The sequence below is a fragment of the Cricetulus griseus genome, chromosome 4 (genome assembly GCF_003668045.3).
Source record: "Cricetulus griseus strain 17A/GY chromosome 4, alternate assembly CriGri-PICRH-1.0, whole genome shotgun sequence".
Taxonomy (NCBI): Eukaryota; Metazoa; Chordata; class Mammalia; order Rodentia; family Cricetidae; genus Cricetulus; species Cricetulus griseus.
Genome location: NC_048597.1, coordinates 57,708,591 through 57,735,251, shown reverse-complemented (window position 1 = coordinate 57,735,251; position 26,661 = coordinate 57,708,591). Strand labels below are relative to the sequence as shown.

Here is a 26,661-nt window from a genome sequence, read left to right as displayed (position 1 = left end):
TTGCAATGACAGTGGCAAAGGGCATATGAATCATAAGAAAAATATTAAACCATGAAAAACACCTTTTGTCCTGCAGATATTGAATACAGTAATTCTCAAGTGGAGTTTTTATAAATCTACTTTGCTGTATTTTATCCTTCTGTAAACATTCAAAAGGCTTGCAGTTTTTTCCTGGTTTCTCTCTTTCTTTTAAGTAGCTGCTTTGACATTTAATCAGAGCATGCCTCATTATGGCATAGTAGATCTTTAAACATAGGGCCAAAGAACTTGGATTAAGAATTCAAACTATGCCGTGTCAAACTTATTCACCAACAGTGAGATAGGGTGGTTACTTTTGTTGTCTTAAGATAACTGGTACCAAAAGTTTGTTAATTTATTTATTTCATTTTCCTTGAAAATACAGTGTATTTTTAGATCTTATTTTACTTTTGTGTTTAGTCTAAGTTCATTTTACTGATAACACGAAGCATGTTAAAATAAAATGTAAACGTTACCTGTATATTATCTTGTCAATTTAATATTCAGAAAATCACTTTTTACTGTTTTATCTCGTGTGTGTGTGTGTGTGTGTGTGTGTGTGTGTGTGTGTGTGTGTGTGTGTTGTGTGTGTGTGTGTGTGTGTGTGTGTGTCCTGACAAAGTTTCTCTGTAGTAGCTCCCTGGCTGTCGTGGAACTTTCTCTGTAGACCAGGCTGGCCTCCCAAGTGCTGGGATCAAAGGCATGCACCGCCACTGTCCACCCTTTCTTGATTTTTAGGAAGCTGGGTTTTAAACCCAGGGTGTTGTGCTTGCTAAGTAAGCATTCTAGCATTGACCCAATCCTTTCCAGTTCTGAAAGTCTTAATAATTAGCAAGGAGCCAGGCATTGGTGGCACACACCTTTAATTCCAGCACTAAGAAGGCCAAGGCAGGTGGATCTCTGTGAGTTCAAGCCAATACAGAGAAACCCTGTCTCAAAACAATAACAACAAAAAATTAATAATCCATAGCAACGAAAAGATATATATGCATATAGATAGCACTAGAGCTCTTTTATGTCCAAGTTTAATTATTATCTAGGAAATAATTTTTAGTTGCTATTGTAGGAATTGTTATTTGGTTGAGACAGGGTTTCTCCATGTAACAGCCCTTGCTGTCCTGGCACTCCCTCTGTAGACCAGGCTGGCCTCGAACTCACAGAGATCCTCCTGCTTCTGTCTCCCAAGTGCTGGCATGTACCACCACATCTAGCTGTGGAGATTATTATTTTTGTTTGTTTGTTTTTGTTTCTCAAGAAGGGGTTTCTCTGTAGCTTTGGAGATTGTCCTGGAACTTACTCTGTAGACCAGGATGGCCTCGAATTTACAGAGTTCTGCCTGCCTCTGCCTCCCTAGTGCTGGGATTAAAGATGTGTGCCACCACTGCCCAGTGGAGATTATTCTTAATAGTCCTCACTTCCCATCAGTTCCCAGGGCTCATTGACTCTACATTTACATGTGACTACTCATGTCCCGTTCTACTGATAGAACCATCAGGTTATACTGCCAGTTACCTCTCAGCTATATATCACAGTCTCCTAATTTACCCTCTTGTCTCTTCCTTTAGGATTCGTATGTATGTAATAGAAAGCACATTAAAGCTGTTCTAAGCAGAAAGGGATTTGATAAGTAGGCTCACACAATATGTATATATTGCTGAATGCCTAAAAGTGAGGGGCATCATTACATATTCATAAGTGAGATCGTGCACATGCTTCAGATCACATAAAAATCTGCATTTTGAGTATAGGTTTTCTAAATTAATACCTTAATTTAGTATAAAATATAAGCTGATGTAGAAAATTAGTGCAATTTTGTTAAATCAGTTTAAACATCTTTTCAGGCCATTGTCAATGTGATGTTTGTTTCAAAAGTGCTTGAAAATTTGTATGATTTGTCAAATTATTTTATAAAAATTTACAGTTTTCTGCAGTGTTCCTTCAGACAGTGTTAATATTATAACCTCTGTTGTCATGGAAACAAGTCTCCAAAGGCAGCCTCAGAGGCTAATGATTTTATGGTGTTGCTATGGATAGAGACAACTGAGACTGTTGCTAGCCATGTGACCAAGGTTTTTCAAAACAATAACAGATCTCTATTGAGCTGATCTTACCGATGGTACAATAGAGCAGGACAGGAATGATATAATGGTTGTTGTTTCCTACTTGGTTTATATAGATTTAGAAGATTTTTAAAGTGCTGTTCTCCATTGTTTTCCGGAAAAAAAACAAAAACAAAAACCCAGATATAATGGTTACTTTACATTGCCTCCTTATCTAACCCATACGTGTATATGCATTATATTATCTGTCATTCCTCGTCAACTTTCATTTGATTATTTGTATTTTTGTTCCAAATGAATTAAATGGATGATTTTGTTACTTTATAGTTTGTGGCTTGGCTATTTTATTTGTTGGTAGGTCATTTGTTGTTAAGTATTTGCCTTCTGAAAAGGGATAGCATATGCTGTTCCACAGAATTCTTAACTCCAGGTGTCTTAAAGACATCGAGATAGGGTAAGATGTCATGGATGTTCTAGGGAGGTTTCTGGGGGTTTTTTTAGAAACAATATTGAGATCCTTACCCAAAGAAAGTAGATTCTAGAACAGGCCCTGTAAATAAGGATACAGTGGGATTTAAATGTAACATGGAAAGAATAATAGTTTGTCATAAAGAGATTTAGGGAGTAGCTGACCAGTGGATATATTTCTTGTGCTTTGAAATTTGAGGTCAGCATGTAGCTTTACCTGATTTTATTTGAACTCTTATCCTAGGAATAGGACTCTAGTGATTACTTACTAGTATAGTAGTGCTTTGTTACTACTAGACCATTACCAAGAAATTAATACCAGTATAAGAAAAGATACTACATTTATAATATCTTGACATTTAAAATTTAAATACTTTTTGGTGTTCCAACAACTCAAAACTAAAACAGCAAAGAAACACAAGGAAACTCTTAGAGATGGCAAATACATACCCAGACTTCCTTCTGGTCATAAATTTCATATATGTCAGCTCATCAAATTGCATACATTAAATATGGGACTGGAGAGATGGCTCCATGGTTGAGCCCTGGCCACTCTTTGAGAGGATCCTGGTTCAATTCTCAGAATCCACATGGCAGCTCACCCCCATTTATAACTCCAGTTCCAGGGGATCTGACAACCTCTTCTGTCCCCTTCAGGAAGTGCATATATGTGCTACACACAGAGACTTGCACCCAAAGCACCTATATGCAGTAAATGGTAAAAATATGGACCTTTTTGCTGCAGTTAATTCCTCAAAAAATAAAAATAAAAATAAATAAATAAATTCCTCAAGAATTGAACAAAAATTTTAAGAAATAATTATCACAGTTTTGATTGACTGTGACCAGTTATTTTGTAGTATTATCACTTGGTTTGGACTCAGTTAATTGTGTTTAATTAGACTCAGTTAATTGTGTTTGGCACCAAAATTAGTGTTGTCATTGTATCCTGTGAGATAGTTTTAATTTGTTCTGTTATGATTATGTTAGTTCTGATTTCTTGATTGTGATAGTCTTTGTTAGGTTTATCCAGGTTAGTGTTCTGAGGGTGTGTGTGTGTATCCCATTCAGATGTTCAAGTAAAATATAATGAAAGTTTCACTTAGCAACAGCAAGAGAAAGTTTAAGCATCTATTGCTGTTTCTTATTATAACCTGATGACTGCCAGATGGTGATTTTATAATTATAATTCCATTATTTCTTCATTTATTTTACTTGGCATTTTATTTCAAGGAAATGCATTTTGTTTATTAATTCATGTGTGCATTTTTTCAATATGGACTCTCCTGTTTTATTTATTGAGTTTTATGCCATTGTTACTCTTGTAGCTTGAGTGAGAGATTCTCTCCCATAGGCTCAAGTTTTTAAGCACTTGTTCTTCAGTCAATAGTACTGTTTGGGGGAGATAATAGAATCCTTAGGTGGGTACAGCCTTGCAATAGAAGTGCATCACTGGGGGTGGGCTTTGAGATTGTATAGCCTCATCCCACTTGAGGTCTCTCAATTCCTCCTATGTTTGGATGAAAAATGAGACCCACCCTCTTCCTGCTCTTACCAACATGTCACCATTTCTTGCCATTGTTGACTCTAGCCCTTAGAGCCATAAGCCAGAATAAATTCTCTAAGTCTCTTTTGGTCATGGTATGTTATCACAGAAAAAGAAAAGTTTCTAATACTAATACCAATCTAATAAGTTATTATTTATTTTGAGTCTTGGTGTTTCCCAAATGGCATGGTATTTTATAAGCTCTTAGATAACTTTTTTTTTTTTTTTGGAGTACTTACTTACTTTGGGGCAGAATGTCCAAGTGATGTTAGACTCACTGAATGGAGCCAGCCATTTCTGTAAGGACCCCTCTTTTGTTTTCTTAATTGAGTGTGTTTAGAAGTCAAGATCTAAGTACTAACTAGTTATATATGTCTGGGCTTTGAGGTAGTAAGTGTTCTCAGTGAGGCAGAGCTAGGAAATACATTTATACCCATATTTAGTTTTCAATATATGTATTGAAAAAGCATTATGTTTATACCAGTACTTCCAATTCTCATCTAGCAGCATAGGTTCATGCTGATTTTTCTCCGCTTTCATAATTTATAGCTTTACTTTTTCCTAATATGAGAAACCTTGCTCTCATTGTCTTTTACATACTCATTCATTAGAGTGAAATCTCCCTTCTCACCTCCCATCCCTAGCACTTTCTTCACTGCTTAAGTGTCTACAGACTGCTTTTGTACTCCCCTGGGATCTTGGAGCCTCAGGTCAGGCTTTTATGTTGCCATCCTCACCTCATTCAGGCTACCACACCCAGTGGTACATTGCTTACTCCCAGCCATAGCTGATAGCATCTCTCTACCCTGCTTTGGTTCAGTAAGTTGCTTCCTCTACAAAGATAGTGGTATCTTACCATATTACCTTTTAGAGGTTTTTTATTTACCTCTCTCATTATAGTTGAAAATAGGAATCTGTATTTATTTGCTCTTTCAGTGTGTGCATCCAGGTGAACTAGCAGTTCTTTCAGAATCATTCTTCCCCTCTGCTTTGTCATAAATCATTTTAAAGGTGGTGTAAGTATTTGAGTGAAAAATTAGTTGCCTACTATTTAAGATTTGAATTCCAACCTTTAAATATAGAATTCGGAAGTCTTTTTTATAATAACAATGTAGAAATAGTGACTGAAGCTTCAAGTCAAAGCCATGGACTCTCAGTGTATAATCTTCCATTGTGGTAAAGTAGCATAGTATAAAATTTTTGTGTTAAACTTTAATTTTTTTTTTAATTTTTGGTTTTTTGAGACAGGGTTTCTCTGTGGCTTTGGAGGCTGTCCTAGAACTAGCTCGTGTAGACCAGGCTGGTCTCAAACTCACAGAGATCCGCCTGTCTCTGCCTCCCGAGTAAAAATTTTTTTAAATGTGTGGGTGTTTTGCCTACATATATGTCAGTGTACCTGCTTTCCACAGCATAAGATGTCAGATCCCCTGGAACCAGAGTCCCCCATATGGGTAACTGAGACTCAAACCATGTTTTTTGTAAGGTTCTCTGTAAGTTAATGCTTTTAACCTCTTAGCCATCTTTCCAGCTCCTTATTTTAGCCTTTTAAGTGTATAACCCAATATATTCACAATTCTATGCAAATGTCATCCTTCATTTTAAGAATTACTTCTTTGGTTGGTGGGGGGAGGTGTCACCATAAAATCTAGTGGCTAAATACATGTTTGAAAGGGAAATAAGAAATTCAGATAGCAGAGCCCAGCAATTTAAGCTCATTTATCAATGTTAATACTCTTCCAGCACTACTGAGATTTGCGGTATCTTTAGAGCACATTCATTGTGTTTGTCTTGTAGAGAATGTGCTGATTACAGAGGATTTATTTTGTGTTAGTATGCACTGATCTTCCTCCCTCAGCCTGTATTTATAATGTCTCTGTATTTATTGTTAACAGTTGGAGAAATCAAACTCAAAATAAAAAGCAAGAGGGGGAACAATTGGGATCCTAACCCCTTTAACCCCTTAATCCTTAACTTTTCAAACCTTTCATTCTGTTTCATTTCTCTTTTAACATTATAAGCAGTATTCCATCTGATTTATAAGTTATTATAGATTACTTAATTGCTTCAAAGCATTTAATGTTATGTTAGTGGTTAACATTCCTTGAGATACCTGTGGATATTTAGAGTATTTCACAATTCCCCAAGTATAAGCTCTGCTCTAGAGAATACCTCAGAAATGTTGTATTTCCTTTTTAAATTGAGACTAAATTAAACTATTATGTCAGAGTTGAGGCCGTTTTTTTACTGATAAGTTACTTTTCCTAAACTGTGTGGATTTAATTTTCCATCAGCAATTATTTCCAGTCAGCTTTTAAAATATTATTATAGTAAAGTGTGTATAACTAGAACCAACTTATGACATGTTCATTTTACTTACATAAAGTCTTCAAGATCCATCAATGTTATATCATGTGCCAGAAGTTTCCTTTTGTAAGTCTGAGTCATAGCCCTTTATAGGTATATTCCACATTTTGTGTGTGTGTGTGTGTGTGTGTGTGTGTTTAACTTGAGTTGTTCACCTTTGACTATTGTGAATGATACTGCCTTGGAAATTGCTTGCAGGTAGTTAAATCTTTTTTCCCACTCTTTAATTTTTTAGAAGTATAATTGTTAGATCACACCATAGTTCCATGGCTATTTCTCAGGAACCACTACATTGTTTTCCACAAATACCTTTGCTATTTTATGCACACATAGTATCACAAGGGTTTTAGCTTCATCCTTGCCACCACTTGTTACTTTGATTTTGGTCATTTTGTTGTAATTACACCATTTCCCAGTATGTATAAAGTGCCAACTCATTATAGCTTTGATTTGCATTTCCCTAATGACTAATCTTTTCATGTTCTCACTGAACACTTGTAAATCTTTGTAAAAATTTCTATTCAAATCTGCATTTAGTTTTTTGTTTGTTTGTTTGTTTGTTTGTTTGGTATTTGAGACAGTATTACTATATAATAATACAATTACTGTGAGTTCAGGCTGGCCATGAGTTCACCCTCCCTCTGCCTCAGCCAGTCACCATCCACATCTGGATTTATACATCTCTAATGGGTCTTGATTGTATGGATAAGCAATGGCTATTAATATAACTTTGTTTTTTATTGGTGACAAGCAAAGTAGCTTTATCTTAATGAATTTTCTTCTTTAAGTCTCTGTTAGTATCCATTGTCTTCTATCTGCTTGATTTTAAAGATTATTTTACCTTATATTTCATTTGTATTTTTGAGTTAATTTGTTTACTGTAATATAATTTTGTTAGAAAATATATTTTCTGTGCATATTGCATACTACTTCTGAAAAATAATCAAGCCAGGCAGTAATTAAGTATAAATATTAAAGCTTATTGGCTTAAGTTGTCAAAACACTTCTGTACTTTTCCTCCACCTTTGCCAGAGTATATCTGGCACATAAAGGATCCAGTGTTCCTGAGTTAATGACTTCACAGGAACATTAGGCAGGTTCAGTAGCAGTTTTAATAGAATGCATTATTTTAAATGATACAGATTCTATTTGGAGATTTTTTAAATCTTTTCCCTGTGGATTTGTAAACATTATTTGGATGATAAGCTAATAATTTTTATTTTAATGTGAAAAGGAAAAATAATCAGATACCTTCTGGATGCTAGGAAAGTTTTTGCAACCTGTATAAAACAAGCGTGTCATAAAATAGTATGTGATTGATTGTCTTTATGGATACATTCTAAAGAACAGACCTTAACCAGAAACATTGTAAGTTTATTTCATAATTGTTGCTGAAATAGTCATAGGACAGTTTTGTTATTTAATCAACTGAAGTAATAACCTTAATAATTTTCCCACTTAGTATTATATGGAGAACTATAATTTATCTTTATGGTACAACCTTTCTGTTTGTTTTGCTTTTATTTGATGTTTTTTTCCTGATTTTTTGTCATTGATGATTTTAGCCCACAGAAGCTGTTCCTCCCTCCTCTCCCACTGTCCCTGTGACCCCTGCCCTGCCAGTCCCTGCTGAGAGTACTGTCGTCCTGTCCACCGCACCACAGGTTTTTATTGGTTTCTTTTTTCTTTATAAAAATTTAATTTGCTTTCAATGCTTTATTTGTATTCTTTTAAAACTGTTGAAGTTTCTTTTTTTATTTCGTTAGGTATATTAATTTGCTTTGACTTCAGTTGAGATTTAAGTCATTTTACTTGGTAGTCTATGAAATGGAGTACATTCTGAGCTTATCATATTAAAACTCTGGAGGTTTGTTAACATACCTTTGTACTTGTCACTATGTTCAAAGTAAGTTTTATATTTTTGTTTTTATAAACTTATCTAATTTCTGAATATAAGGGTCCTGTTCTTTTGCCAGGTCCACTCCTATGTGGCACTATTTCTCAGTGTAGACTTGTTATTTGGTTAAACCCCGTGCATTACATTTATTGAGGTAGATTGTATCTCAGTCCCATGAAAACTCCTATTTTAGAGACAGGGCCTTGTGTTGTCCTTGTCGGCCTTGATTCTGGTCCTCCCCCTGCTGCCACTTCCTGCGTGCTGGGATGTAGATGAGTACCATGATGCTCTGCTTCCATGAGCTACTTACGTGATCTTCGTGACTTATGTAAATACTGCCCCAAACTAAAATCTGTTTTTTTTTTAAGTTTATGGAACAGTAAGAAAAAATAAAATTGTAGTCAAATGCTAGCGAATTTGGTAATATGTTTAGAATCTTACTAGTTTTAAGGAGTGATTTGTTGACATATTGTCCTTGCAACACAGTTATTCAGTCAAATTAATAGTAATTGTATTAAGTATAGTAATGATCTTTTGTTTCAGAGCTTCCAGTATTACTCATAATGTAAATAAATGTGTTCATAGATATGTTTGCTGAAATTGGTCAGTGACATAAATCTAGGTAGGTAGACAAGCCCCATTGAGAGGGAAATGAGAGTAATTGTGGTCACTCACATTTTAGGGCTTTTCTTATTCGAAAAGCTGAAAATCGGTCAAAGTAGCCATTCTGAGATTCTAGGAAAAATCATAAGTATTGTAGAGAGACATACATATTGTAATGACTGAATTATACTAATATTATGACTTTGGAGTCTTCACCTTTTGTGAAAATCATTAAGAATTTGTCATTATGAAGCTATCATGAATTGATAAATTGATAAATCGAGATACATACTATTTTCATATTGCAAAGAGTAAGCAGTCAGCAATCAAAAAGTTGTTATAACATGGTAAAAATAAATGTGTTTTTAAATGTCTAGTGGTTTGACATTTTTCAGAAGAATATTTGAAAGCTTATTTTACTTGCTCCTACTTTTTATGTTAAAATAGTTTGCTAGAATCCCTTGAAATTTTGTACAGGTCTCTGTTCTGTTTTTAATTGGGAACCTGTCCTCCTTCGGGTTTCTTTCATTTATTTACTCTGTCCCCAACTTAGCATTCTACTATTAATGTAAATTGTAGAACCGTTCATAATCTTGGAGATAGAAAATAAGTGTATAAGTCAATCTGACTTGTTTTCAACTCATTCTGATTACTTACCACTGTGTCTGGATAGTTTACTTCACAGTGATGGATTCTGTTAGCTAACCTGCATTACTAGAGTAGTAGCCTTAGTTCTGACTTGAGAGGTTTTGCAATGATTAGGAGCCTAACTAATAATAGAAGAGGTATGACTCTGAGTCCTGATTTTAATTCCCAACGGAAAAGAGAACAGGTGTACAGGACTATTCCAAGTAATTCCCTTTTACTATCTGTTTAACTTTTTTTTTCTTTTTGAGAGAGAGAACAAAATGAACAGATTTAAAAGTATGAGCAGCCAGACTTGGTGGTGCATACCTTTAATTCCCGAACTGAGGAGGCAGAGGCAGGTGGATTTCTGTGAGTTCATGGCCAGTGTGGTCCTCCATAGAGAGCTCCAGAACAACCAGGCCTGCATAGAGACTGTCTCAAAACACAAACAAACAAAATCAATGAGGCTATACATATAAGAAAAGGAATATCCTCAGTTATAACCTTAGATTACAGTGATTACATGCTGTGTATTATGAGAAAATCGGATGGGTTTGTCTCATTTTCTAAGATAAATATTGTCCCCATTATTAAGTATAACATGTTTATTGTAAAATTACAATAAACTTAAATGTTTCTTCCCAGACAAATTCTGAAACATACTCTTAAGGAATGTGTAACTTTGGCTGAAAAGCTGACTCAACAATTAAAAGCAGGTGCTACTCTGAGAAGACCCAAGTTCAGTTCCCAGCACTGAGGCCAGGTGGCTCCCAACCTCCTTTAACTCCAGCTCTGGGGGATTTGACACCCTTTTTGGCCTCTACAGGCACCTGATTCACAAATAACACACACTTAAAAAAATAAATCTTCATTGTTTAACCTCCATCAGAGAAGTTTCTTCTTGGAGCTGGGATTTTAGCATAGAGGCCGGCATCTGGACAATACACTGAGAGATCATGAAGCACTCAGCCTTAAATGGGATGTCCTCATCAAACCCTCCCCTGGAGGCTCAGGGATCAAAGCCGAAGAGGAGGCAGAAAATTGTAAAAGCCAAAGGTGATGGATGACTCTGACAGTCTTGTAGAAACAATAGGGCTGATGCACATATGAATTCAGAGACTGTGACACATGCACAGATGCAAGCCAGTTGATACATGCTGGGAGAGAGAAAATCAGTTTTCTCTAACACAGTGACACTGGGTATGTTAACCACACTCCAGGCTAGGTCCCCTGCTCAGGAGTGTAGGACACAGAATGGTCTCCATTGACTTTTGTCATTATGGTTTGGTGTTTTTTTGTTTCTTGCATCTTTATTTTTTCTGGGGTTGTTGCATTTTTTATTCTGTTCTGTTTCTTTTTTGAGCAAGAAAGAAAAACTCATGAAGTTGGGTATGTAAGGAGGTAGGATCTGGGAGGAGAACTTAGGGAGGGCAAAGAATATGATCAAAATACATTGTATGAAAAAATTTTAGATACTTAAAAATGTAATATAAAAATAAATCTTTAAAAGAATGTATAACTCAAGTTTGCCCTTTTAATGGTGTTTTATTTTTACAAGAATCAGGATGTAAAGAAATAGAAGTCAGGGCTACTACCAAAGGCAAGCTGGGGAGGAAAGGGTTTATTTCACTTATACATCCACATCATAATTCATTACTGAAAGAAGTCAGGACAGGAACTCAGACAGGGCACAAACCTGGAGGCAGAGGCCATGGAGGGATGCCACCTACTCCCTTGCTCCTCATGGTTTGCTCAGTCTGCTTTCTTATAGAACCCAGGACCACCAGCCCACTGGTGGCACCAACCACAAAGGGCTGGGCCCTCCCCCATCAGTCACTAATTAAGAAAATGCCCTACAGCTGGCCCCATCTTACAGAGGCATTTTCTTAACTGATGTTCCTTTCTCCCAGATGACTCTAGTTTGTGTCATATTGACATAAAACTATCCAGCACAGAAGCAAAAGGTAAAAATTGAGAGTTTAGTTGTCTTTGTAACACAAATACTTTCTCAATGTTATACTCTCCTTATCTGTAAGGGGGAGATTACACCATCACATTTCCCCAGTAAGTTTGAGGATCAGGCAAATAACCCCCAAAGAAACAAAGATAAATAGATGGGTGATTTTTTTTTTTCTTTTTAAGACCATCAGACAGACAACATAATGCATTCCTATACAACTAACACTGGGAAGGCACAGGTAGGCAGATAGATCCCTGTGAGTTAAAAGCCAGCCTGGTCTACAAAGTAAGTTCTAGACAGACCAGAAAACACACACACACACACACACACACACACACACACACACACAACCACCTTATTGTCTTTTTGTGAAATGCTTTTATATTTTACAGAGTGCTTTTTATATTGGTCATATCATTTGAACTTCATTTAAGCTGACTACAAATAGTACAGGGCAAGATACATTGAATGGCTACCTAAAATTAGTAAAAAGGTCATGAACTTAACAGTCTTACCTAAACCTACCACTATTTTTTCACACTTATTTCTAGACATGTGATAGTAGAAGAAATAACCCAATTTTTCAGGACTCCAATTTTCCCACATGAAAACCAAGCATATGGTATGTGATTCTTTCTGCTAGGGTTGCAACCACTCATCTTTATGATTCTTGAATTATAATCCAGAGGCATATTTCTACTCTAGAGTAGATGCTTTGGACTTGTTTATGCAGCTTCATTAAAATTTGGACAAAATGCTTTTGCCTTAGTGCACTCCTAAATGTTCTAGTTTTTCTCCTCTCTCTCAATCCCCCCTCTCTGGCACTCTTACTTACCTTCCTCTCCCTTCCCACTCTCTTACTCTTTCCCTGCCCATGCTTGTGTCAGGGGGCTCTTTTGATACTCAGACACAGTTCACAGTAAGTTGGTTTCATTGGTTTCATTCTCTCTCTCTCTCTCTCTCTCTCTCTCTCTCTCTCTCTCTCTCTCTCTTTTTGTAATTGTTCCAATCATACATATTAATATCCTTCCCCATCTGAGATTTGGCTTTCTGAAGTTCCATTTATAGTCAAATAATGGTGGGAAAATATTAAGTAGAAAATTCTAGAAGCCATTGACTCAAATTTTAAATAGCTTTTATTACAAGATAGTGTGATACTTGGTTTATTTTATTACTAATTATTGTTAATCTATTTCTATGACTATAAATTAATACATACACACAGTACTACTACTCAGTTGTTTCAAGTACCTGTGCAACATCTTGAGAGATATTTCCTGGGGGTCAGGGAGACTTAACATATACAGAATTACTATCATTGACTTCCTGCAAGAGCCTATAACTATAGAGGAGAAAAGTTAACAGTTAATTTCGTTATTGAGTAAAGTCATTACATTAGAGGTGTAATGACCTCTGGACCTTTAGACAAGAATATTGAGTCTTAAATTATTTTTAACAGTAGTATTGTCTGACTGGATATGTTTTTATTTTATGGGTAATCTTAAATAAAATAATATCTACGTAATTATCTGGATTAAATTTTTTGTAATTATATGCTGACACTTGACTAAAGTTCCTTTATTATATTGCTTTCTAGATTTTTGTTTTTATATTGGTTTGTATTTTCAAAGCACTTCAGGTTTATAACATTGTAAAATGGTATAAAAATGTTTCATACTTTTACCTAGATCCTCTGGTTGTTAATACTTAACACTTAACTACACCATTATTAATCAGTTAGGAGTTCTGTGAAGTTTTGTAATTTAGCATAGCAGCATCTACTAAATATTTATGATGAAATAGATCAGTAAAGTGAACTTTCTTTAACTGTTACTATTAACAGGTCCAATTCATTACTGGCTTGTCAGTTGCTTTTTCTGGAACATCTTTGCTATTGTACTATCTCTTCCTCTAGCATGTAAGTGATTTGTAGGGCTTTCTTGTCTAAGTTGGAACACACATGATGCTATATGTGTTAATAACAACAACAACAACAACAATAATAATAATAATAAGTAAGCATGTGTGTAACTTTCTACTATTTATGACATGTTTCCTTTATATTACATCTTGGACCCTCACACAGTCCTCTTGGATTAAGAGTCTGAATATTCATTCTGGCTACTATAGTAAGTTACAACAGAATGACTATGAGATAGAGATCTTAGGTCGGGTCTTGACATATACTATCGTTAAGTGAGATGTAGGAAGTGGGTTTTTCTTTTCCCACCTAAAATAATAAGAAAACAGAAAGCAGGGGCTACTTTGGACAACATAAAAGCCTGAAGACCTTAACAGGACAGGAAGTAACATGGAATGAGTGACCTTGCTTACAAGGAAGCAACAAGCACTCACTCAAAAGAATCTGTGTGAAATCTATTTTAGGTGTTTAGTGCAACTATATAAAACTATTTTATTTTCTATAGCTATACTTTCTGCCTTCTGTCGGAAGTGGCCTGTCCTTTATCTTTGCTGGTAACATAGCTTTAAGTTTGGTGGTATGATACTGTATCTATCTATATTGTATGTATGTATATCTTCCAAATTCACTCAAATTGTGCTCCTCCATTCATTCCTGTTACTATAAATTGGAGAAATATGAAATACTATTTCAACAAGTACCATGTCTATATCTTGATAGAAAATTTTAAGTTGATAATTTATATATCCATAGATGTTTTCATTTCCTACCCTACTGATCTCTCTTATATATCTTACCATTGTTTTAGATGCCTAACTTAGAGGTAATCAGACCATTTTGCCACTTGAACTTCCTGTCATTAAACTCTACTTCAAACGAAATTTTATGACATTTTTTATAATTATGTGTTTAATAATAAAATATGGTAAAACAAAACTGAACTCATTAGAACTGGCAAAAGCAGTGGGGGAGCCCAAGAGAAGGCAGAAGAATCAGACCCACTCATTCACACACACACACACAGAAATCCCATAAAAACACTAAACTGGAAGTTATAATCTATACTCAGAGGACCTGGTTACAGACTCTTGCAGGCTCTGTGCATGTTGCCTCAGTCTCTGAGTTCATATGAGTTTTGATCACGTTGATTTAGAGGCCTTGTTTTCATGGTGTGCTCCATCCACTCCAGCTCTTATACTCTTTGTGTTCCTCCTCTGGGATTCTCTGAGCACTGAAGAGAGTTTTGAAGGAGATATCCCATTTAGCACCAAGTGTTCCAAGGTTTCGGACTCTGTTATGACATATTTTAAATTGCTAGGGTTTCTTATGTCATGATACATTTATCTACCAGATGCTAATTTGATTTAAATTTTTAAATAGTCCTTAATGTGAACATGCATAGTTTTTTTCTTCAGCTTCATATTCCTTGAGGCTTCCCTTCAGGTATGGTTCACTGTTGTAGTTTTAAAAAAGCAATCAAGAGAGAAAGATGCCATACAACAGAGTTCAAGCAGAGGGGGTTTTTATTAAGGAAAAGGATTGTTAAAAAAAAAGGGGGGGGAGAGGAGGGGACAGGAGCAGTGGGAAAGAGGAAGGGGGGCAGACAGAGAGAGGGAGGATGGGAGGTGGGCAGGGCCCTTTTAAAAGGGAATATATTGAATAGGCACCGATGGTGCTTTTAGGAGCAGAAGCTGAAGGTGTATCTTGTCAGAATGCCAAGGCAGACCAGTATACAAATGCTTTAAATTTTACCTATATCTATAGACAACTTACTCTGCATTATTTAGTTTTTAGGTAAATATAAGATTGTGTTTTATGTACATATTTTAATATTATACATTATTAGGATAAAAAACAAAACATCTCCAATGATGAATTGTTGACAGGTAACATTGTAATAATTATGGTTAATATATTAATAAATTATGGAAATTAGATTTCTGTAAATACCTACCTATTGCATGATTGCTACAGATAAGTAGAAGGAGCCAAATGGCTTTCTTTCCACAATCTTTGAACAATATAATTTCTTTCTTAACTTTGAATAGCTTGTTCTTTCTTCTCCTCTGAAATTACTTAGGCAGAATACAGTGAAGCTCTGTCATGAGTAAGGTAAAAATTATCAGCCTGAATAATCTCATTATGACACTGAGAAATAATGAGTCATTTCAACTGTCTGTAAAATCTCAAATGTCTCTAAGTGTTGCTAAGTAGTAGTTTACAGGTAGAGTCTCTACCATGTTTGATGTCACTAAGTTGTCAAAGATAAGACTACTTATATAGGGTTGACCACATAGGAATTCATGTTGTCTAGTGCCTTCTTAGTGCAGTAGGCAGCGCATCAGGAATTCATGTTGTCTTTGTAGATAATGAAATACTACCTATTTATTGTAAACTGTTCTTCTTATACATGTAGCCCAAACTGAAACTGTTGTGCTTACACATTTTATAATATGTTCATTCACATAAATAGTTGACTGACAACAGTGTATCATTTGAAGCTCAAGCTGTTTTTGAATTTAAGATTCTCTACCTCAACCCTGTGGGGGAATTACAAGAATGTGTCTTCCCCACTGGCTCAAATAGTCACATTTTAAAGTAACTTACACAAAGTTGGACATGGTGATTTATGCTTGTAATCCTAGCATTTGGAAAGCTGAGCTAGGAGTGTTGCTGTGAATTTGAGGCCAACCTGGGCTACATAAAGAAGAAAACTGTTTTGTGTTACAATGTGCTTTTATTCAACTTTGCTACATAATTTTGTTTTGAAGATAGGGTTTCTCAGTAGCCCTGGCTGTCTGGAACTATAGTCCATGCAGGCCTTGAATTCAGAGATACCCTCACACACACCTCCTAAATGCTGGAATTAAAGGTGTTTGCCACCATCACCTTGCTGCTATGTAATTCTTTAGAGAATTAATGTTAGCATGTAAGTATGTCTCTCTCTGAAACTTTGTTTAAAGGACAGTCATCTTTCATATTAGGTGTTGTTTGGCTTAGCACTCTTACAAAGAAATCTTAAATATTCTGGAAAAATAATGTTGAGAAGATTTTATTGTGGTGATATTTTGTGATCTAACAAATAAATCTTGTTTGAAGATCAGAGTGCAAAGCTAACCCCTCTAGTCAACCATAAAGCCATAAAAGGTGTGTGGTAGCACACACCTTTTAATCCCAGCAGCCACACTAGTTAGCCATAGAACCTGGGCAGTGGTGGTGCAGGCTTTTAATTCTAGCATCAGAGGGGAACATAAGGCAGGTGGAGACAGGAGGGCAGTGTATTCAGTCTGCAGCCACGATGAGGACAGGATTGCTCCAGTCTTGGTAGAGGTGAGAACTCTCTAGTGGTTGACTGCTTTGCTTCTCTGACCTTCAGCTTGAACTCCAACATCTGTCTCTGGGATTTTATTATTCATGCTATAATTCATCATTTCTGGTTTGTTTTTCATTTGATAGTTAATTTTGTACCTTAGTATCATTCATGTGAAAAAGAACTTTAACATAACAAGAAACCAGGTGGTTGTTGTTTTTCATTTCAAAGTTAGATCAATGTTTATTATTCTACTTGTTTTGTGTGCTATAACAAATTATTTTGTGGGTGGTCTAGATTAACAGCAAAGAACAGGAATTTCTACCCAAAATATTCTAGGTCTTTTTTGTATAATATTACATAATATAATATGTATAACAAAATTAAAACAACACATTAGAATAGTAAAAAACAAACAAAAAGCCCAAGACAAATAACAAGAAACAAATATAGACACAGACATCCACTTATTCACATACTCTGGAATCCCATAAAAACACAAAACAGAAGCCATAATATATATGCAAAGGTCCTGTGGGGTTAAAAAAAAAAAGAATCAAGAAATATACAAATAAAAAAGAGATAAAATTAAAAAAAATAAAATACAGCTGTGGAATAACATTGTAAGATAAGAAACCTCCTCCAAAGATGCCATTGAGTTTGTTTTCTTTTGTCCATCTAAAGCCAGGTATGGGACCTACCCGTAAGAGTGGTTTGTTTAAACCTAGTGCCAGGATAAAAACAAAAAAACAAAAACAAAAACTGGTACCAGAAAAACTTCCACCAATCTATAAGGATGACCCCAGCTAAGGCTCCTATCAGTAGTGGAGATGTTACCTGAACTAGCCATCTCCTGTAATCAGGTTGGTGACTACCCTAATTGTCATCAGAGAGCCGTCATACTGATAGAAGCAGATGCAGAGATCCACAGCCAAGCACTGGGCCAAGCTCCAGGATCCTGTTGAAGAGAAGAAGGAAGGATTGTAGGAGTCAGGGTGGTCAAGGTCATCATGACAGGGACACCTACAGAGACAACTTACCCGGACTCTTAGGAGCTCACAGACACTGGCCCACAGTTAAGGAGCCCACATGGGATGACCTAGGGCCTCTACATATGTGATATTCTAGGTCTTTACATGAAGAAATATTCTAACTTTCTCCATTTGTGTTTGTTTTGAGGGGATTCTTTTTTTCAACATTTCAAAGAGTTCATTATTGGCAGAATTTTTTTTTCTATGTTGATAAAATGATTGCTATCTTTTGGATCATTGGAAATAACATAACTGGGTTTCCTTGAAAAGTTTTGTTTGTTTTACTAAAGAATGCTGCTTGGGTTAGAGAAGACTGGTGGACTTCTTTTCAAATCTTAAATATGCACCTGTTTTCATAGAAATAGAGTCTTAGGGGCTGAAGATGCGGCTCTATAGTTAAGGTACTTGACATGCCGGTATGGAGACCAGAGTTCAGATCCCCAGAGCCCATCAGTATTGTGGTGGGTGTACATCCTGACTGTAATTTGGGCCTTCTGGATTTAGGAGGTAGAAAGGGAGGGGGAAGGATGGGTTTTGGTCAGAGAACATGCCTCAAAGAATGAGGTGTTATACAGTGGAGGATGATTGCAGACATTAACTTCAGGCCTCCACATGCATGTGTTCACGTGTACATAATGTGCATAAACACACAAAAGAAAATAGAAAAGGGTAAATAGAATCGCATCTTATTTCTCAAAAGCAAACCTAGTTACAACTATATCTCATTTTCCCTCACTTGACTGTATTGTTTAATGTATCTCACCTGAATGTGTTGTTTAGTATGTCAAAAGCTCAAAGAAAACAATAACCTTAGAGATAGCAAGCCAATGAAATCCAGCACCTGGGAGGCTGCATCAAAAATATCACAAGTTCAAGCCCAGGCTTGGCTACAGAGCAATACCCTCAAAAAAAACAAAAGTTACATCCACTCTTTGTTAACCTGTTAATATTTGGAACAAGATAATGTAGCTTGTTGGTTTCCTTGTTACACTAACACTTTATAACTCTTTCTTTACAGGCAAATCCTCCTCCAGTGCTGGTCAACACAGACAGCTTGGAGACACCAACTTATGTAAGTTTCATTTCATCACCAGATTTAACTAATTCTGCCTTTTCTTGTTTAATTTGATGTAGTAAAAAAGACCACAGCATTATTTTCTATAATAAATTTTACTTAAGGTTTTCCACCACTGCAAACTCCATCATCATTATGGTACACACTTGAAATTCTGGCCTTTTTTTTTAAGCAGGGGCAGATAGATGATTAGGAATTTAGGCCAGCCTGGGCTACATGAGACCCTCTATCAAAAAATATTTGTTCCTACTAGTATACAATATATCTATAATTGATAGCAAATAAAATCATACTAGCTTATTTTGGTTGAGTTGCTATAGTAAATGAAACAATACTACCTTGTTTTTAGGATATGCACAAAGAAGAAATGGTAAAATAGAAATTTATGTTTTAATTTTGAGTTTATAACTTTCACTGATGCTTTTGCATACTCAATAATTTAGAGAGTGAGTTATATTTATTATTTCATGTGTATGAGTATTTGACTGGATGCATGTCTCTGCAATGTGTGTGTGCAGTGCCCATGAATGCCACAAGAGTTCACCAGATCCCTGGGGCTAGAATTACAGATCTATACCTTCATGTGGTGCTGGGAATTGAACCCAGGTCTTCTGGAAGAGCAGCCAGTGATCCTAACTGCTGTGCCATCCCTCTTGCCCAACTCATAATAATTTTGCATAGTTTCTTGCATAATGTTTGTATAATCATGATAATTTTAGAATTTAAATTACATGATCAGTTTTTTAGTAAGTTTGTATATGTTCATATGATGACATCATTTTAACTCTAATTTTAAAACAATTAGTTTTTTTCTCTAAACTTAAAAACAAAACAAAAAAACTCTCTCCTTTAAAGACCAATAGCCAGAGCAATTGTATGATCTAACAATTTTCATTTGAAGAGATGGAGAGATGGCTCAGAAGTTAAGAGCACTGCTTGCTCTTCCAGAGGTCCTGAATTCAATTTCCAGCAAGCACATGGTGGCTCACAACCATCTATAATGAGATCTAGTGCCCTCTTCTGCTCTACAGACATACATGCAGGCAGAACACTGCACATTAGGAATGAATGAATGTGCTCCCTCCATTGGCATGGCCAGATATCTGTGCCTCAAGTGATTTTTTTTAAAAAAGAAGAATTTTCATTTGAAAGAAAATGGCTTTGGGGACAAAGAGCTTGGTGCCTGTGCATTAAATAGAGGTAGTAAGTACTATGCTTTCAGTTAGGATATTTTTTAATGGTGTATCATTTTTATAAACTTAGGAAATCATTTCACCCATTTTTTAAAAATCCATAGCTAATTATCAATCTATTCAGTAAACATTTTACTCTGCATAAATATTGGTGTGTGGCATATTGGGGGGAAGGGAGAAGTTGAAAAAACTTGAAAGAGATTTGATGCCAGTACAAAAGAGCTGCTCGTCACTTTTCAAAAGTCTTCAGTGCTATCACACTAATAGAGACTGTCTCTGACATTTATATCTATGGGGATAGCATGCATAGAAGCATGGAAGCCAGAAGACAGTTTGCAGAATTATAAAGAGTTATTTTAACCCTTCTATTATAAGGGTTCAGGCTGTTGAACACAGGCCATCAATCTTGGCAGCAAGTATCTTTACCTACTGAGCCATCTCAGTAGCCCAGAATTTTGTGCTTTTATTAATATGAATTCTTGGCACGCTTTCTCTAGTTCTTTTTCTTGAAGTATGTTTTCTTTAGGAGTATAATCAGTGATGGTATATTTTTATTTTAAACTCTTTCAGCAAATAGGCTATAAAATCTAATAGAAAATTACAGTACATAAATAAATGCACATTTTAGAGGAAATAACAGCACATTGAACTTTAAAACATCAATCAACAGACTTAAAATCTATGTAATTTCAACTTGTAATGGTATACTTGTCATGATATGCAACACGAGGGGGATCTTGTCAGATCCCGGGGCAGGGGACAAACATGCCCGTCAGGCAGATCTTACATGGGAAGGAAGTTTTTTGGGAGAAGTTTGGGGGGAGAGAAGAGAGAGAGAGAGAAAGGGAGAGACAGAGACCCGCCTCCTCAAAGAAAAGGCAGAAAGAGAGAGCAAAAGTAGGTGGAGCTTGTCTCTTAAAGGGACGTTGGCACCTGAGTACAGAGCCAGGACACTGCCTGCCATACTTGCCAGGGTGGCAAGTCTTGCCAGGTGCCCAAGGGGCGGGGCTAGGTTTGCCTGAATGCTAACAATACTATTGAAAATATTTTTCATTTCAAGCAATATATATTGAGAGTCTCCTAGACGATCCCCATGACTTGAGATTTGATAAAAAGATTCCAGACAAAATTAATTTATTTATTAATATTAGTAGCTGCTAGATGTGGTATCCCACATCTGTAATTTTAGAACTGGAGGCTGAGATGGGAAAATTGTGAATTTGAGGCCAGCCTGTGCTAAAGTGAAATCTTGTTTCTAAACAAGGATAGGGAAATAGTTCAATTAATAAAGTGCTTAAGACCTGGATCTATTTCCCCAAACCCACCCCTGTGAAATAAAGCCAGGTAAGTTTGGTATGGTGGCATGTGCTTTTAATCCCAGCCCTAGAAAGGCAGAAGCAGCAGATCTCTGAGTTGGAGGCCAGCCTGGTCTATGTAGAGAATTCTAGAACAGCTAGAACAACACACTGAGACCCTGTCTCAAAACAAACAACAATAACAACAAGCCAGGTATGGTGGCCTGTGTTTGTAATCCCAACCCTGGAGAGGCAGAGATAGATGGATCCCTGGGGCTAACTTGGTGAGTTCCATGCCAGTAAGTGATCTTATCTCAAAAATCCAGGCAGACAGCATCTGAAGAACACCACCCAGGATTGTCCTCTGGCCTCCACAAATTCACACTGACTTGTACCTGCATACACATGAACATGCACACAAAACAAAAACACCGATCCATCTGTCTTAATTACGTTTCTATTGCAGTGAAGAGACACCATGACCAGAGCAACATATAAAAGAAAGAGTTTATTGGGGACTTACTTGTACTTTCAAAGAGTTAGTCCATGGCCATCATGATTGGGAGGCAGGCATGGCACTGGAGCAGTAGCTGGTTGTTGACATATTAAGACAACAATCCCAAGGAACATTGAGAGATAGCTAATGGGAGTGGCCTGGGCTTTTGAAACCTCTAAACCCATTCCTATTGACACACCTCCTCCAACAAGGCCATAACTTCTAATCATTCCCAAGCAGTTCCACCAACTGAGGTTCAAGCCTTCACACATGTGAGCCTTTGGAGGCCACCACATCACCTTAACTATGTAGTGAGAGTCTACAGTGAGATCACACATTGCGCTCTTTCCAATGCAAGGAAAATGCAGCAGCATGTATACAGTGTTCCTGGTCACAGAAGCCCCCGATGACTGAGTACCTAAGGTTTTGCTTTAGTTAGCCACATAAGCCAACTTTGTTTGCTTAAGTATACGGTTTCCAAAAAGGAAAGCAGATTTTTTTCTGTGACTGTATTGCCTGTAGGCATATTAAGTAACCAACCTAACAGTTACAGAATAGTAAAGTTCCCCAAATCTAAGATCTCAGAAACTAGCTAGTTAAGACCCAGTCTTGCTCTCAAGTTCTTTTGGAAATTTCAGCTTTGGACTAAGGTGTTAACCTTTTCGATCTTAAGGAAGTAAGTCAAATTGCAGTTCCCCAGTCAAGATTTGCCAGTCGTCATCCACGACCTCTTTTACCAAATAATGTATGAAATTTTAGATAGTAGTTGAGTGTATTAGTACATGTTTTTTAATCCCAGCAGAGGAAGAAAACGCAGGTGGATCTGTGAGTTCAAGTCTAGAGACTAGCCTGGACCTCTATGTAGCAAGACCTTGTCTCAACTCCCCTTGCTCCCAAATAAATATTAAGTAGTAAATCATTTTCTCTGGTTATCATAATTTTCATGTAGATGAAAAAATTTAAGTTAAATACTTCAGGTTCTTAGTTTCTGTAGTTAAGTTGTAAAATTTTAGATATATTCCAAGTGCGTGTGTTGTTGTTGTTTTGGTTTGGTTTTTGTTGTTTTCAAGACAGGGTTTCTCTGTATTGCCTTGGCTGTCCCAGGAGTTACTCTGTAGCCAAGTTTTTTTCAAAACTCATTCATTATCTCCTTGTAATCCTGATCACTTAATACTAGCTAGATAACTGAATTAAAAATGACCAAAAAAATGTGCAAGTCCTATGTTCAGTTCCTAGAAAGTATGCAAGGAGGAGGATTAGAGAGGAAGGAGACAGATATTACTGCTCAGAACTCATTTCTCCTGCTGCAGTTACCACCACCCAAAGTCACTGAGTACAGGTCCATGTATATTGTATAACCCCACTCCTTCTCCCATCCCTCTTCTTAGTCTTTATTTCCAATCACTTAAAGTGTAAAGTGCCAATAAATTTATAAATATTGAAGGCAGTAAACATTATATATATGCAAGCATATCTAAATACAGTGCTCAGATTTTTGGATCACATCATTATAAGCATATCTAAATGTTTTCAAACCTGTGGTGTACAGTGTATTACAACTGTAATAAACTGAATGACCAAGAGTGACTTAAGGAAGGAAGGACTTATTTACTAATGGGTGAAGGGATATGGTAATGTTGTGAGATGTCTGGCCACACCACATCCATAGTCAGGGAGCAGAGAGAAGAATGCTGGTGCTCAGCTGACCTCTCTTTCTTTATTCAGTCCAGGACCCCAATCCATGTGTGGTGCCGTCCACTCAGTTACACCTCTCCAGAAACAACCTTATGAACATGCCCTGAGGTGTGTTTCCTAGGTGCCTCCAGATCCAGTTAAACTAACAATGGAGATGATCCATCAGTGACCTACTGATCATTTAGAGATATGTTTGTATTTGCACAAGTACATAATAAGAATATATTGAAATAAGCTGCTGGCCATTCATGAGTGCATATTAGCACACCTATAATCCAGCTCATTCCAGGTAGAAGCAGAGGGATCCGGAGGTTGGACTCAGTTTACAGCAAGCTTGAGGGCAATCTGAACTACATGAGAGCCTGTCTTTTAAAAGGGGGTTTAAAGTTTTGAGCAAATAAATAACTAAAATTGCTTAAAATGTTTATATTTGATCACTGTTGCCAAGTTGCACTTAAAAAGTTTTGACTTCATATTTCAACAAAAATACTTCCATGTATTTTTACTCCAATCCTTCAACAGCACAGTGCTAATAAACTTTCAGTCATGTTTAATGTGCCATTTGAAATATATTAACTTGTTGTAAATTGTACTTATGTCACTCCTTTTTTCTACCTTTTCACCAGCGTTAGTAGCATGGTTAGTAGCATGTGTCTGTAATCAGTACCCAGACATAGGAGAATAGCAATTTAAGGACAGCCTGGGATGTACAGAAGGACTCTTGTTTTACCATCTCTTCCCCCATTCCATAATCACACACCAAAATCTACCCTTTTAAAATACATGATTGTGTGGTTTTTTCATTTACTCACAACATTGTGTTGTCATCACCACTATCTAATTATAAAACATTTTCATCATCTTATAAAGAAAACCCTGTACCCACAAAAAAAAAATCACTTCTCACTCTTCCTTAATGCGCAGGCTCCTTAAGTCACTATGTGTTATTTATTTTGGATTTGTCATATAAATGAAATAATTCCACTTGTAACTTTTTTGGGGGGACAGGGGGTCTGGCTCCTTTCACTTAGCATAGTACTTGTAAGCATCAATTTTGTGGTTTTGTTTTTGTTATTGTTTTGGTGCCCTGTTTCTACCCCACCTGAAGTGCTGGAGATTCAACCAAGGACCTTGAGCATATCAGGCTACACTGAGCACACCCTACCCCTGCTAGTTTACTCTCTTTTATTACTAAATATTGTTACAGAAACATGCTCATCAGCAGAGAAACATTTTGGGTTATAACCACTTTGGCTATTAGGAATAAAACTGATATGATTATCATTACAAGTTTAATTAATGCCCATATAGTTTTATTTCATACTAAGAGTGGAGTTGCCGGGCTGTATGACAAATGTATTTACATTTTAAGGTACTGACAAATTAGTTCCAACATAGCTATACCATTTTCTATTTCCCACTGGTAATATATGGTGTTTCCAGTTTCTCCAGCCACCACTAATCTTGTTGTTCCTCATCAGGGGTGTTGTTAGCAGGATTCTTTTTTTTTTTTTTTTTCTTGTGAAAGAATGCACCAGACATTTGCATTTATTTCCTTTTTTTTTTAAGCAAATGACAAAGACCCAAATTACCAGCTTTTTTTAAACCTAAGCTTAACATTACATATTTAAACAAATGTCAGAACTGACGAATTTGCCAGCATCCATGCACAACTAGAAACATCCTTAATTTATACTAAACCAGAAATGTGTTACCATTGATGCAGTAATAGCTTTCATTTCTACATACTGAAAATAAAATTGAAATATTTCTGTAGAAGGTTCATCTGGCAATGTTAACGTCACAGCAGGCTGACCCTTCTCACTCACATTTCAACACAACGGGAAGCAGATCCATGCGTTAACAGGATTATTAAGATGCAATTATAGATACTGCATCTTACTGTGGCCTTGGTTTCCATTCCACTAATGATTGTTGGTGTTAAACATCTTTCATGTATTTACTGGCCATTTGTACATCTTAGGAGAATGTTTATTTAGATAACTTGCCTTTTTTTAGTTCTCTTTTCATACCCTTTGAAGTGTTCTGAATACAAGTCCTCTGTGAGTATAGAGCTTCAAAATTTTCTCCCATTATGTTGATTATATTTTAATTTACTTTTTAAATGTTTCTTTTCCAAGATTGGATTTCTCTGTGTAACAGCTCTGGCAGTCCTGGAAATCACTTTGTAGAGTTCAAACACTCTTTGTAGGCTGACCTCAAGCTCACAGAGATCTGACTGCCTCTGCTGAGATTAAAGGCATGAGCCACCACACCCAGCTAAGGTTTATTTACTTATTTTAAGTATATAAGTGCTTTATCTGCATGTATTCCTTTATGCCAGGAAAGGGCATTGGATCCCACTATAGGTGGTTGTGACCCACCATGTCATTGTTGGGTTTAGGACTCAGGACCCCTGGAAGAGCAGTCAGTGCTCTTAACAGCTGCGCCTCTCTCCAGCCCCATATTTTAATTTCTTAATAATTTCCTTTGAAATACCAAAATCCAGATCACACTTTTTTCCTTTTTTTCACTGTTCATTGTTTGTATGTTTACTTTTTTGCCTTACCTATTCAGTAAAAAATGCATAATATTTAGTTTATTCATTCTCAGTGAACATTTTAAGTGTTTACTGATTTCAAATTTAGCTTCATAGTCCAAGCTATCTGTGAAAATGCATAAAGAATCTGAAGTATTGGCATGTTGACAATGTTTTAATCCATTTGAGACAATATGAGACATCCTTAATAATACATATCTAAACTGCATGACCTCTACCTGGTACTCAACAAGAGCAAAATAGATAATTGCCTACATGCTGCAGAAGAGCAGGGACCAAATCACACCTTTTTCTTTTGTTAGTTTTGATATTAGGTAACTTTGCCTGATCCAGAATCATGAGGATTTACATTTGTGTTTTCTTCTACTATTTTTGTAGTTTTAGCTCTCAAATTTGGCCATTTTGGTTTCATTTTCTCAAGGTGTAGGTAAGGCTATACCTTCATTCTTTTCCTGTGAATATACAATTTGCTTATCATGATTTGTTGAAGACTGTTCTTTCCTTATTGAATAGGTTTTAGTTCCTGTTTTTGTTTTTTGTTT

The 26,661-nt window shown here is 36.3% G+C and overlaps 1 protein-coding gene across 10 annotated transcripts in view; it reads left to right on the top strand.

Moving 5' to 3' along the window:
- Positions 1 to 26,661, top strand: part of Dlg1 (discs large MAGUK scaffold protein 1) — a 204,465-nt gene that overhangs the window by 95,333 nt on the left and 82,471 nt on the right. For 7 of the 10 annotated variants that reach the window (XM_027412872.2, XM_027412875.2, XM_027412874.2 and 4 more), the window contains 2 exons: positions 8,022 to 8,120; positions 18,824 to 18,877. In XM_027412872.2, coding sequence (XP_027268673.1) covers positions 8,022 to 8,120; positions 18,824 to 18,877 — 153 coding nt within the window. The remainder of the gene's footprint in view (positions 1 to 8,021; positions 8,121 to 18,823; positions 18,878 to 26,661) is intronic. The other 3 variants (XM_027412879.2, XM_027412878.2, XM_027412876.2) reach the window with 1 other exon arrangement.